Source organism: Schistocerca piceifrons, chromosome 1, assembly GCF_021461385.2.
Source record: "Schistocerca piceifrons isolate TAMUIC-IGC-003096 chromosome 1, iqSchPice1.1, whole genome shotgun sequence".
NCBI lineage: Eukaryota > Metazoa > Arthropoda > Insecta > Orthoptera > Acrididae > Schistocerca > Schistocerca piceifrons.
The window spans coordinates 913069190-913084122 of NC_060138.1; the positions used below are offsets into that span (position 1 = coordinate 913069190).

At 40.0% G+C, this 14933-nt stretch overlaps 1 protein-coding gene across 1 annotated transcript; it reads left to right on the plus strand.

Moving 5' to 3' along the window:
• The first annotated feature begins 317 nt into the window (after nucleotides 1-317).
• Nucleotides 318-13213, plus strand: LOC124795080. The gene is made up of 2 exons (XM_047258903.1): nucleotides 318-472; nucleotides 12588-13213. The coding sequence occupies exons 1-2, from the start codon at nucleotides 351-353 to the stop codon at nucleotides 13105-13107; spliced, it is 642 nt and encodes a 213-aa protein (XP_047114859.1). The 5' UTR covers nucleotides 318-350; the 3' UTR covers nucleotides 13108-13213.
• The last annotated feature ends 1720 nt before the right edge of the window (nucleotides 13214-14933 follow it).

Genomic DNA, 14933 nt, shown 5'->3' on the forward strand with positions numbered 1-14933 from the left:
TTCCCAGCCCACTTGCTGAGATTGCACTCCCTGATATGATATGCGCAGACTTTTGCGCAGGAAAGCATTGCTTGTGTACCAGCCTTTTAGTGTTCAGTTAACAAACATACGCCCTCGTGTTAGTGTTTCCCCTTATATACTACATTCTAAACTAGTGTAACAGTATACTAATAGATCTGCTTGTCGAAGATGGACGAATTGTCGATGATACGTGGTTTAACAATGTCTTCTATTAAGATCGACTTGTTACATAGGTTATAGCACAGTCCAAGACTGTGGGTTATATATTGAATCGAAGCGGCATCTGAGATTATTTGACAGATCGAATCACAGTATGTTTGTTTATCTTTATGTTTATGTACCTTGATATTGTTTTGTTTACTGTTGTGAATATGGCGTCGTTGGTGGCAGATTACAGTTCTACTGATTCGGAAAGTAGCAGTGACACAGATTCAGAAGAAGATGTCGAAGAGTAAGCTTAGCACATATTAAGTATTTTCTGAAGCGATTCGTTCGCATTACGCAGAGTAAATATTGCTTTTGCGGCTCTGAATATTCGATGTTATTAATACACAATAACAAAAGTACACTGTAGCTGTCACTTTTGCTGTGTAACAAAATGCGCTAATTTTGTTTACAGAACTGAGTATACATTGGAGATTATTGTGGATGTATCAACTCGCATTCAAATAGTTTTACTTTTGTGTTCTTTCATTTGATAGTATGAGAAAGAATGAGACGTTAGCCAATACTGAAACACTTGGGGCTGTCAGGTTCTTGAAAGTTTATGCAGTTAAATACAGAAGGCTTCTCACATAAATTCTATTGTGTAGTAATTGGATGGAAATATGGCGTTAATATTTGTTTAAGAAGACTTATGACATCACTTGGAAGTATAATGAGTATTGTTGGACAGTTCTGTGACTATAACTTTGAAGAAAATATTCCTATTTTTAACAGTCTTTCCTATCCCATAACGCCTTCGTTTATTGAAGGTTAGTTTGTGGTATTAGCCTCTACCCCCCCTTCCCCCCTTTCCATCTCTAAATATTGCTTGCGTTGACAGACTGATCTGTAGCATAGCCTGAGGTCTGGGTCGGGTGGAAAGTGATAATTTGGTTGTAAGCTGGTGAAGCCAACAGTTACAAATGTAGGTTTTAGTAACAGACTGGTCTGTAGCATAGTCTAATGTTTACATTCACGACATATTTTATCCACTTTTCGCCATACAAACTAGAACTGTACAGGAAAGTCAGGAAACCTTTATTAGACATTGGACAAGTCTCCAACGAATTTTGGTGCATGTTGTATACATACCTGTTACAAACAAACTATGTAAAATGTGTGTGGTAGGAGGTTCCTCTATGTAACTTTTGCCATTATTGAGCCAGGAAAGTTCTGTCACATGGCTTTCACCCAAGGGAGTGTGCTGATATTGCAAGTGTTGTTTTTGCCACTAACACTAGTTTTCGTAGGGCCTCCTTCCATGCTGATAAGGCTGCAGTATTGTGCTCCTATTTCCAAATCCAAAGCAGCAGTTCCAGATGACCATTTAGAAGTGGGAGAAATGGCCAAAAAGTGTTTGTGTTAAATTCACACTTTAAATTGCAAAGAGAAAATGACAACTCAGCTGCAAAGCCAAAAACTTCTGGTACACTGTTCTGAAGGTTTTATTTTCACTCTGGATTTTGTTTTTGACAGCAAGTTTTGTTGTTTACCACACCAGACAGATTTGAAATAAAAGTCCCTCAACAGTCTGAATTGTATCAATGTCTAGTGTAGAAGATAAAGCATGTCTCTTTCAGTTTGATAAAGCATTGTATGACCTACATTGATGCACCACAAGCCATCTTATGGTGTACAGTGGAGAGCATGTTGTGTACCAGTGTCACTTCCCCCCTTTTCTATTCCAGTCACGAATGGTCTGTGAGAACAACAACTGTTTATAAGTCTCTGTGTGAGCTCACCTCTCGAATTTTAACCCCATGAGGTTGTGTTTTTAACTAGACACAGCTGGGAGGAAGCATTACATAGGTTCTCTCTCCTACAGTGTACCCCTCAGAATTTTAACAATTGACCAAACTGATGCACATTATCTCTCTTTTAACACCTGCTATTGAACATTTTTGCACATTCTAAATGACCCTATGACGAAACATGTTGCACTTCTTTGGATCTTCTCTTTTAGCCCTGTCCTCCATTTTGCTACAAGTTTGCAAGCACTGTAACATCTCTGTGTATAACAGTGCCATCTGCAAAAGTCTGGCAGGACTTCTGACATTATCTGTAATGTAATAAGTGATGGGTTTCGTAACACAATTATGCGATGTGCCCCAAGTTACTTTTATGTCAGAAGATTTTTCTCTTTTAAGAATGACCTGGTGTGTTTTGTTTCTTTGGAACTCTTCAATCAAATCACAAAGCTGGTCAGATATTGAATATGCTTGTGTTTCATTCATTGGGTGCCAGTGTGGTACTGTACCAAAAGCCTTCTGGAAGTCAAGGAACATGGCATCAATTTGGACATTAAAATAAACTGCCTTCTGGGTCTTGCGGACAAGCAGAGTGAGCTGGGTTTCACATGAGCAATATTTGCAGCATCCATGTTTATTTCTGCAAAGATTATTTTCTGTCTCCAGAAACGTCATAATACATTACCATAAAAAATTTCCAAAATTCTACAGCAGACCGACATCAGTGGTATAGACCTGTACTGTTGAACGACTTTAGTTGCTTTTTTAGCCCACAGTCATGTATTACCAAGTGCACTGCAATCCGTCTTTCGCAGGTACTCAGTAGAGAACCTATTCTGTTCACCAGGCCACTCCCCCTCGCTTGAAGTAATTAGGGAAGGAGGTGATATTTGGATGGATAGCAAAGTATGTGAAAATTCAAGCCAACAGAATTGCAGCTCTAATAGCCAGTGAGGTCTATTGTTGTGCAATGTAATGTCACAGTATGTGCAAGACCTCGCTGTTAAGCACAGGGGACCTCGCTGTTGAGGCGCACAACCATTAGTCATGGAGAGTAGAACTGGGTGATAGTGAGAAATTTTCACTCACCTCCCGACTTGAAACTAACTTCTTGTGGTAGGATTTAAACTCGGTGAAAGGCCTTAGGCTGCACATGAATGCCACATTTTGGAGGAGAAAAAGGGGGAAGTCCATAATTTGAATAGGGTGGGTAAGGGGTAAGATAGAGCACAACACGATAAACTTCAGTTGCTAACCCTCTTCCCCGTGTCCTCCTTTAATAACAGCTCCCCTCAGTTATATAGATAGGAACTGTCCTTTCACTGAATCTTTCTCATGCCATTTTCTGGACGCACACTCCAGTAGTTCCTGTCTCCAACTAACCTCCACTACCTCACTTCACTCGATTAATTTACACTCAAACTATCCTTGTGAGGTCACCCTTTAGACTGTTGGGCTATTATGTGCGATGCTCAATGGAATAGCAGTTGCCTGTTACTGCTGTTGTGGAGTTGGTTCACATGCCTTTTGCATTTGTCTTTTTCTCCAATTTATGTACTCTCATCGAGTCCGCCTCCATGAAGCATGGACCTTGTCGTTGGTGGAGAGACTTGTGTGCCTCAGCAATACAGTACCGTACTGTAGCTGCCACCACAACGGAGGGGTATCTGTTGAAAGGTGAGACAGACATGTGATTCCTGAAGAGGGGAAGCAGCCGTTTCAGTAGTTGCAGGGGCAACAGTCTGGATGATTGACTAATGTGGCCTTGTAACATCAACCAAAATGGCGTTGCTGTGCTGGTATTGCAAACGGCTGAAAGCAAGAGGAAACTACAGCTGTAATTTTTTCCGGGGGCATGCAGATTTTCTGTATGGCTAAACATTGATGGTGTCCTCTTGGGTAAAATATTCTGGAGGTAAAATAGTCTCCCACTCAGATCTTCGGGCAGGGACTATTCAGGACGTCATTATCAGGAGAAACAAAACTGTCACTCTACAGATTGGAGCATGGAATGTCAGATCACTTAATCAGGCAGGTAGGTTAGAAATTTTGAAAAGGGAAATGGATAGATTAAAGTTAGATATAGTGGGAATTAGTGGCGTTCAGTGGCAGGAGGAACAAGACTTCTGGCCAGGTGAATACAGGGTTATAAATACAAAATCAGATAATAATAATGCAGGAGTAGCTTTAATAATGAATAAAAAAGCAGGAATGCGGATAAGTTATTACGAACAGCATAGTGAGCACATTATTGTAGCCAAGATAGACACGAAGCCCACACGTACCACAGTAGTCCGAGTTTATATGCCAACTAGCTCTGTAGATGATGAAGAGATTGAAGAAATGTATGATGTGATAAAATAAATTATTCAGATAGTTACAGGAGACAAAAATTTAATGGCCATGAGGGACTTGAAATTGATTGTAGGAAAACGAAAAGGAAAAGTCGTAGGCAAATATGGACTGGGTGTAAGGAATGAAAGAGGAAGCCACCTGGTAGAATTTTGCACCGAGTACAATTTAATCATAGCTAACACTTTGTTTAAGAATGATGAAGAAAGGTTATACACTTGGAAGAAGCCTGGAGACAATGGAAGGTTTCAGATAGATTATATAATGGTAAGACAGAGATTTAGGAATGAGGTTTTAAATTGTAAGACATTTCCAGGGACAGATGTGGACTTTGATCACAATTTATTGGTTATGAACTGTAGATTAAAACTGAAGAAACTGCAAAAAGGTAGGAATTTAAGGAGATGGCAGGTTGTAGAGAGTTTTAGAGAGAGCATTAGGGAATGGTTGACAAGAACAGGGCAAGGAAATACAGTAGAAGAAGAATGGGTAGCTTTGAGGGATGAAATAGTGAAGGCAGCGGAGGATCAAGTAGGTGAAAAGCTGAGGGCTAATAGGAATCCTTGGGTAACAGAAGAGATATTGAAGGTAATTGGTGAAAGCAGAAAATATAAAAATACAGTAAATGAAGCAGGTGAAAAGGAATACAAATGTCTCAAAAATGAGATCAACAGGAATGCAAAATGGCTAAGCAGGGAAGGCTAGAGGACAAAAGTAAGGATGTAGAAGCATATGTCTCCAGGGGTAAGATACTGCCTGCAGGAAAATTAGAGAGACCTTTGGAGAAAAGAGAACCACCTGTATGAATATCAAGAGCTCAGATGGAAAACCAGACCTAAGCAAAGAAGGAAACAGGAAGTTTCAACCCATGACAATGCAATCGTCGTAGCACTCACACAGATGAAGCTGCTGAAGTTACTGTTCTCGCTTCCGTTGCTATGAATCAACATGTGAGCCCACGACAGCTTGAACAAGAGGTTGGCATTCCTAAAACCAGTGTACATTGTATTCTTACACGTCACTGGTTCCATCCTTACCTTGTATACCTACATCGAGAATTGCATGGGAACGATTTCCAGAATCGTGTACAGTTCTGTCAGTGCGCACAGCAGCAAATCCTCACCAACCCGAACTTCTTCTCCAATATTCTATTTACCAATGAACCTTCCTTCTCAAACAAAAGACACGTAAATACAAGGAACATGCATTATTGGTCCAGCGACAACCCACGATGGCTTAGACAGGTGGAACATCAGCATCAGTGGGAAGTTAACGTCTGGTGTGGGATGCTTGGTACTACAATTATTGGCCCTTATTTCATCAATGGTAGTCTAAACGGCACAGTGTATGCCAGCTTCATCAGATGAATTCTTCCTCCTATTCTGGATGAAGTGCCCCTAAGAACCAGAATGCTTATATGGTATCAACATGATGGACGTCCAGCATATAATGCCTTTCATGCACGTCATGTTCTGAACTGAAGGTATCCTGCCAGATTGATTGATTGAGGAGGAACAGTTACTTGGCCTGCTAGGTCTCATGATTTAAATCCTCTTAACTTTTTTTTGGGGGGGGGGGGGGATGCATTAAAGACATTGTCTATCACGATGTTCCAACAACTCCAGAGGAGATGTTGTTGTTGTTGTTGTGGTCTTCAGTCCTGAGACTGGTTTGATGCAGCTCTCCATGCTACTCTATCCTGTGCAAGCTTCTTCATCTCCCAGTACCTACTGCAACCTACATCCTTCTGAATCTGCTTAGTGTATTCATCTCTTGGTCTCCCTCTACGATTTTTACCCTCCATGCTGCCCTCCAATGCTAAATTTGTGATCCCTTGATGCCTCAAAACATGCCCTACCAACCGATCCCTTCTTCTAGTCAAGTTGTGCCACAACTTCTCTTCTCCCCAATCCTATTCAATACCTCCTCATTAGTTACGTGATCTACCCACCTCATCTTCAGCATTCTTCTGTAGCACCACATTTCGAAAGCTTCTATTCTCTTCTTGTCCAAACTAGTTATCGTCCATGTTTGACTTCCATACATGGCTACACTCCATACAAATACTTTCAGAAACGACTTCCTGACACTTAAATCTATACTCAATGTTAACAAATTTCTCTTCTTCAGAAACGCTTTCCTTTCCATTGCCAGCCTACATTTTATATCCTCTCTACTTCGACCATCATCAGTTATTTTGCTCCCCAAATAGCAAAACTACTTTACGTGTCTCATTTCGTAATCTAATTTCTTGAGCATCACCAGACTTAATTTGACTACATTCCATTATCTTCATTTTGCTTTTGTTGATGTTCATCTTATATCCTCCTTTCAAGACACTGTCCATTCCGTTCAACTGCTCTTCCAAGTCCTTTGCTGTCTCTGACAGAATTACAATGTCATCGGTGATCCTCAAAGTTTTTATTTCTTCTTCCTGGATTTTAATACCTACTCCAAATTTTTCTTTTGTTTCCTTTACTGCTTGCTCATTATACAGTTTGAATAACATCGGGGAGAGGCTACAACCCTGTCTCACTCCCTTCCCAACCACTGCTTCCCTTTCATGCCCCTCGACTCTTATAACTGCCATCTGGTTTCTGCACAAATTGTAAATAGCCTATCGCTCCCTGTATTTTACCCCTGCCACCTTTATAATTTGAAAGAGATTATTCCAGTCAACATTGTCAAAAGCTTTCTCTAAGTCTACAAATGCTAGAAATGTAGGTTTGCCTTTCCTTAATCTTTCTTCTAAGGTGAGTCGTAAGGTCAGTATTGCCTCACGTGTTCCAATATTTCTATGGAATCCAAACTGATCTTCCCCGAGGTCCGCTTCTACCAGTTTTCCATTCGTCTGTAAAGAATTCGAGTTAGTATTTTGCAGCAGTGACTTATTAAACTAATAATTCGGTAATTTTCACATCTGTCAACACCTGCTTTCTTTGTGATTGGAATTATTATATTCTTCTTGAAGTCTGAGGGTATTTTGCCTGTCTCTTACATCTTGCTCACCAGATGGTAGAGTTTTGTCAGGACTGGCTCTCTGAGGGCCTTGTTTCGACTCAGGTCTTTCAGTGCTTTGTCAAACTCTTCACGCAGTATCATATCTATTTCATCTTCATCTACATTCTCTTCCATTTCCATAGTATTATGCTCGAGTGCATCACCCTTGTATAGACCCTCTATATACTCTTTCCACCTTTCTGCTTTCCCTTCTTTGCTTAGAACTGGGTTTTCATCTGAGCTCTTGATATTCATACAAGTGGTTCTCTTTTCTCCAAAGGTCTCTTTAATTTTCCTGTAGGCAGTATCTATCTTACCCCTAAAGATAAGCCTCTACATCCATACATTTGTCCTCTAGCCATGTCTGCTTAGCCATTTTGCACTTTCTGTCGATCTCATTTTTGAGACTTTTGTATTCCTTTTTGCCTGCTTCATTTACTGCATTTTTATATTTTCTCCTTTCATCAATTAAATTCAGTACCTCTTCTGTTACCCAAGGATTTCTATTAGCCCTCATCTTTTTACCTATGTGATCATCTGCTGCCTTCACTATTTCATCTCTCGAAGCTACCCATTCTTCTTCTACTGTATTTCTTTCCCCCATTCTTGTCAATCGTTCCCTAAAGCTCACCCTGAAACTCTCTACAACCTCTGGTTCTTTCAGTTTATCCAGGTCCCATCTCCTTAAATTCCCACCTTTTCGTAGTTTCTTCAGTTTTAATCTACAGTTCATAACTAATAGACTGTGGTCAGAGTCCACACCTGCCCCTGGAAATGTCTTACAGTTTGAAACCTGGTTCCTAAATCTCTGTCTTACCATTATATAATCTATCTGAAACTTGTCAGTATCTCCAGGCTTCTTCCATGTATACAACCTTCTTTTATGATTCTTGAACCAAGTGTTAACTATGATTAAGTTGTGCTGTGTGCAAAATTCTACCAGGCGGCTTCCTCTTTCATTTCTTCCCCCCCAATCCATATTCACCTACTACGTTTCCTTCTTTTCCTTTTCCTACTATTGAATTCCCATCACCCGTGACTATTAAATTTTCATCTCCCTTCACTATCTGAATAATTTCTTTTATCTCCTCATACATTTCTTCAATTCCTTCGTCATCTGCAGAGCTAGTTGGGATATAAACTTGTATTACTGTAGTAGGTGTGGGCTTCGTGTCTATCTTGGCCACAATAATACGTTCACTATGCTGTTTGTAGTAGGTTACCCGTACTCCTATTTTTTTATTCATTATTAAACCTACTCCTGCATTACCCCTATTTGATTTTCGCTGATCATGCACTAAAACTGTTGTTAGTCAGACCATGATATTTTCATTTATTGCTTCTTTGCTACTAATTCTATTTGCATCACATTTAGCAGACAGTATCCACATATACTGCTGAATGTACCTACAAAATTATATCATTGTATGACATATAGTTCAGAAGATATGAGGGAAGGAGGAGATGAACAGGGAGAGGAAGAGGAGGATATGGACATAGAAAGGAAAGAGGAGGAGATGGGCAGAGAGAGGGGAAACAACAGACGGGGGGGGGGGGGGGGGGAGATGCATGAGGTGATGGACAGAGAGTGGGGGATGGAGAAAGTGGACAGAGAGAAGAGGGAGGAGATGGACAGAGAGAGGGGAGAGGGAGAGATGGACGGGGGGAGAGAGGTGCATGAGGAGATGGACAGAGTTTGGGGGATGAAGGAGGTGGACAGAGAGAAGAGGGAGGAGATGGACAGAGAGAGGGGGAGGAAGAGATGGACTAATAGAATTGAAATAAAAACATACCAGAGGAATGCTGGGAACTCAGCTAGTTTTAAACATTTTGTTAGGTTTCTGGTTAGGGATTGAAAATGATGATTCCTCAATGTGCTCATTATTTTAAAATGTATTACCCATCAGTCATAGGGAGCAGACAGAATTTGTCTACACCAGTTTTTTAGACTTTTTTTATGATTTGGCAAAATTAATACTGTATGATATCTGGGGCTGCTCTGTCACCCTGGATGATAATGTGTGTGGAGTCCATCATGAAGAAATCATGTGGACACGCTATCACATGGACATTTAAAACCAGCTCCAGCCCCAACTTTGATGATGAGGATGGAGAGCTATCACTTCTCATTCTGTGGCATTTCTTCAAGGTATGGCAAGTACATAAAATTTATTTGTTATATAAGGCACCCTGCACGCCACAGATAACTGTTTACCCACCTATAGTAAACATTGCATTAATCACTTATAAACAAAGAACTTCTTTGAAATTTAAGCAAAGAGCTATATTTTACAAACTGATGCAGCAGATATTGTGTTATACTTAGCATGCAGTAGATAACCACCCTGGTCTTTGAAGAAACCCAGAGTTATTCTTTTTGTTTTTAAAGGAAGTGTCCCCAATGTAGTTTTTAAAATTTCTTTTGCAATACAGGTATTTCATGGAAGCATCAAAATTTTATTGCAGTCTATACTGATGAATCTGAACATGAGGACTCTGTTTACTACTCAGATGTTTTCCCACACCAAGCCTCAGGATTTGCCTGCCAAAAAAATTCGCAGTTCACATTGAACTATATGTGACCCAAAGGCACTGGAGCAGAAATGTCATGACAGAGGGAAGAATTTGCTCTGTTTACCTCAGTGCTCTTCAAGCAAATCAGCAGGTGTACCCAGCAGAGAAAATGTTCCAGATTATTCATCGTTATCTTCTCTTGCAACAATAACAGAAGAAGAAAGTAAGATTCTGCATGTTGGAATTCAGGGGAATGAGGAAAGCGACATACCACATTTTAACAAGAGTGTTTTATATTCAGATGTGAGGGCAGCAATATATTTTTTAAGTAGAGATCTGCCGTCTATTTTAGCTGATAAGGCGAGTGTAATGCACATTTAAAAATATTGTGTGCTGTCTGGACTGAGGTCTAAAGTTACAGATTGGAGATTTTAATGTGTTTTCACAGGATTAGCACACTGTGTGTATTTACATTGATGTTTTACATTTTGCTCTGCCAGTCAGTGTCCATATTTTATTGAAATGTAAGTCTGCTCTATTAATACAGTGTTGTTATTTCTGGATATGTGAGTGCATGCATGGGGTAAATATGCATATGTGTTTTTTGAATATGTTTCATATTTAACTTAGCGATATATTTATCATTTTGCAATTTTCATCACACTTGCCTTCACCTTTTTTATATTGGTACCACAGAAAATAATACCAATCTGCAGGAATCCTACCACCACAACCACCACCAAGCTTTAACATTGGTGCCATGAAATTGGGATTATGTTATTGAAATCACCAAATTTAAAGCAAAGCTTTGTATAGAATGAAGCTTTCACTTGGCAGCAGTATGTGCTGTCTTGAAAATTTCTGGATTAAGAAGTTTCAATATTTTGTATACATTTCCCCCATGAAATCATCAGTTTAGTGTATGGTGGTATGTGAATGCTTGCATCGTATAGTGCATACTGAGATTCACATGTTTGTACGTTTTTTCTGTTTGTTGTACAATTACAATAATATCAGACTAACCAGCAATAAAAGTCATTTGAGGGAGGTAGCAACATGATGCAGATACAATCCCAGTTGCTATCATCTCATTGGTGAGTAGAAGGATCATGTGACAATGAGAAAATGAGTTGTTGGAAGCAGGGGAAGGGAGGGAGGGGGGAGATAGAGGGAGAGGGGAGGGGGGGGGGAGTGAGTTGTGGACAGCCAAACCAATTTGGTGAAGCAATACTGTCCCCAAAGGGCCTTCAGCTGTACACTTCCCTCATGTCTGCATAATTTATAAATATTTGGCATCCTTTTATGAATTCCCTCACTCTTATATCTTAAGAACCTGATGCCTTAGACCTTTTAATGGTAATGAAAGCTAATTTTATCAATACCTAATACAGGAACAGTCCTACTCATCAGTGGAGGGGGCTGTTTTCAGCCCAGGGAAAACCCCTGCCTGACCTTCTCCGCCAGTAACACCCCTCCCCTTCTCCACTCCATTAATTTTCACTAAAACAAGGCATGTTTCAACTTTGCAAATGTTATTTTTGATCATTGCTATGAGGCCAGTGTTAAGGGAGAATATTGCTACAATTCTCTTGTTAAGGTGTTATTTTTAACCTGATTGACCTACAATAGAAGGGGTGTAAAACAACAGTCCATGTAAAACAACAGTCTAATCCTACAACATATAAGATAAACTGTTGCCAACCCCTGTGATGGGAGGAAGTAACATTTACCAGGCTAAGAATAGGGCATTTTTCATTGATACACAGCTACCATTTTTGGTGAGATGACCAGCCAGTATGTGAAAGTTGTTTCAGTTTAACATATTTTAGCAGAAATGTTTTATTTATAGTAATTAGACATCTACACATTTTGGTTACAGTGATATAATTGTTGTATAGTTTAGTATGTCACCTGATTTCATCCCCAAAACACTGGAAGATTTAATGAATTACAAGTGGGTTGGTCAATCCAGTTCTTGTTCACAACCAGCCATATACCTACATTCGTGTTAAAATTGTATGATTTTACCACAGTTTTGCTCTTATATGAAGGGCAAATGGCAGGACAGTTCTATCTTATTGCCTATCATCACTCCTCATTTGCAGTTAGCTCACCGACAAACAGGAGAATAAGGAGTGTTGGTGTTGGTAGGGATTTAGCCCTCCCCACATGACTGGTCCATAAATGTTGACTTTTCAGGGCATAAAAAATGTTGCTGATATATCTGTGGGACACAACTGTACAGTAATATTGCTTGTGAGAAAAGACTTATTTGTTCTTTTCACTAAGTGCACGAGTCATATTCAGCTAGAGTCCCAATGACCATGATGCAGAGCACCTTAATACAAATGTAGTTATTTGGTGTCCAGTAAAGTGAGAGTGGCCTCCTCACTGCTACCTCCAAGACTAAGTGTAAAGTTTAAAACTCACTCACACATCGTTAGCTCAAGTCATAAAGTGTTAACACAAGGCTCCCTGTCACATGTACTGCCCCAAAACTGTGTGCGCACCTCATAACTACATGCACTTTATAAGGCAGTTGAGTAGCACAGTACAAAGGCTGTTGGATAGCCCTGAAGATGACTTTTTTAATAAAGATAAAAGAATAGAAATTGTAATCTGTGGCACACTTTATTACTAGCATTATTTGTTAATTTCATAATTTACTATACTGTTACGGTGAAGTTTAGTTAAATACAGGGCAAAACTTTCTATAATTACAACTTGTATCCCTTCATTTCATTTCAGAACGAACAAAGGAGGCTGCAGTTCTGAGAAGCTTCCTCATCCTGAGTTTGGCTCTGCTGGCATATCCTGCATGAAGAGTTCTGTGTTCTCTAATCCCTTTGTAGAGGCAGAAAATGCAAAGAAAGCCATTCTTGAGAAACATGTTAAAATGACACCAACAAAAGAAGAGATAACGATGATTAATGGGAAGAAAATATGTTGGAATTTCAGGAAAGGAAGATGTAGGTTTGGCCACAACTGCAAATTTGCACATGATTCTGATTTGCCAAATGTGAATACAGAAAATCAGTCTGAAAGTGGTGATGTATATAATGGTCAGACAGTTGTTTTACATGACAGTGTTGGAACTGGTGATTCTGAAATTAGCAAATGTAGTGAGAATTTACTAAGTGTAGTAAGTAAGAAAAAGAGGCCAGGTCTTGCGCAGGAACTTGTTCCTGGAAAGAAGGTACTGAAATTGTACAAAAAACAAAAAGTTAAGGATGGTATTTGGAGTGGTAGCACAGCTGGTAACAAGTGAAAATGTTTCTAACTGGAAATGAATTGCAGTTTTTCTTTTAATTATAAATATGAACTTCTAATATATACATTTTAGTTTTATTAAATGGTATTCTACCAACTTAAAATGTGTTTGATTTTCCAAAACATTATTTCAGTGTATTTGCATTTTAATTTCTTTCAGTAACCAAAATCCACTCGGAAATGAATGTTATACAAACAAGGATTTACCTTTGTGTGTGTGTGTGTGTGTGTGTGTGTGTGTGTGTGTGTGTGTGTAAGGCATCACCTACGAACAAATCTATGGTACTGCAATGGCAGTACCTTGCCTCCCAGCTGGTATCCCTGCAACAGATGTAGATTCAAGATCTGTCCAGTGCATCCTCTCACTACCACTGACCCCATTCCTGTCACTGGCATCTCCTGCCTCATTAAATGTAAGGCCACCTGTAAGAGCAGCCATGTGACCTACCAAAGCTACAACCACTGTGCTGCATTTTAATTGGGCACGACTGTCTGCGTGAATGACACAGAGAGAGGTGGCGCAGTGGTTAGGACGCTTGACTCGCAGAATGACAGTTCAAATCTGCGACCAGCCATCCTGATTTAGATATTCTGTGATTTTCCCAAATCGCTGTTGGCAAATGCTGAGATAGTTTCTTTGAAAAGGGCACAACTGATTTCATAATCCAAGTTTGTGATCTATCTCTACTGACCTCACTGTAAATGGAACCTTAAACTCTAACTTTTCTTCCTTCGCATGAAGTTCATGGCCAAACTGTGGCAAAGAGACAGCTGTGCCACTCAGTTGCCAAACATGCCACCCAAAGTTATGCTTCACTTCAATAACTGCTTCACAGCCTGTGCCATTTGGATTCTTCCTGCTAACATCAGTTTTTCTAAACTGCACAAATGGGAACTCTCTACAACATATCCTTTGTTCCCATGATCCCCCTGGCTTCGACCTTCACTAGCCCCTGTATTCCATCTGCCTTTTTTCTTCCCTGCTCCCACTCCAGTAGTACACGTGCCTATCCACCTATGTAGTCATTTCTTCTTCTCCTTCTATGCTCCCTTTCCTCGTCCCTCTTGGCCCCTCCCCCTCCCCCAGCACTGCCTCTCGATGCTGCACCTGGCAACTCTATCATGTCCCCAACATGTTCCTACATGCTTCCAGAGGCAGCACTAGTATCTTCCCTCACCTCTAACCTGCTACCCCTCGTCTCACGCCTCTTCCATACCACCACTGCTCAGATTCAGTTACGTTCAGGCCTTAGTGCCTGGAAACAATGGCAATGAGTTAGTCTTGTGTGTGTGGTTTCTATTTGTGAAGAAGGATGATTTCCCAAAGCTGAAATATTTCCATCATTCTTTTTCATTGTGCCTGTCTACAATATGGCATCTCCTCTTTGTGGTGAGTAGCAGTATGTCCTTTCCATGTTATCGGTAATAATTGCATTATTTTTGGAAGTCAATGATAACAGCAGTGTATTGCTGAGGGAAACTGCTTAACTAAGGAAAGGGCTTCTTCAATGCTCTTGCCATTGCTAATGTTCTAACTGTGACGCATCATATAAGCCACATTCTCTGTCTATGGCATGCTGCCATTCAGAGGCAAAATGCACACTGGCTACCTCATCTTGTGCAATTTGCATATACTGTGTAAATGGTTTTGCCTGCTGTGTTACTATGACAAACTAAACTGTATCAATACAGTTCATTGGAGATGCAGTGCCATCATTATTTGTGCTTTCTGTATAATAAAGTGTGTATTCAATAAACTGTAGTTTTCACAACTTTAAAACCAGTAATCAGGTTACACCAACTTCACATATGCAGTATAAAATG

Coding starts and splice junctions, on each gene's coding strand:
- LOC124795080 (XM_047258903.1), top strand. CDS start 351: ATGTTTATGTACCTTGATATTGTTTTGTTTACTGTTGTGAATATGGCG. Junction 473..12,587: donor TCAGAAGAAGATGTCGAAGA/GTAAGCTTAGCA, acceptor ATTTCATTTCAG/AACGAACAAAGGAGGCTGCA.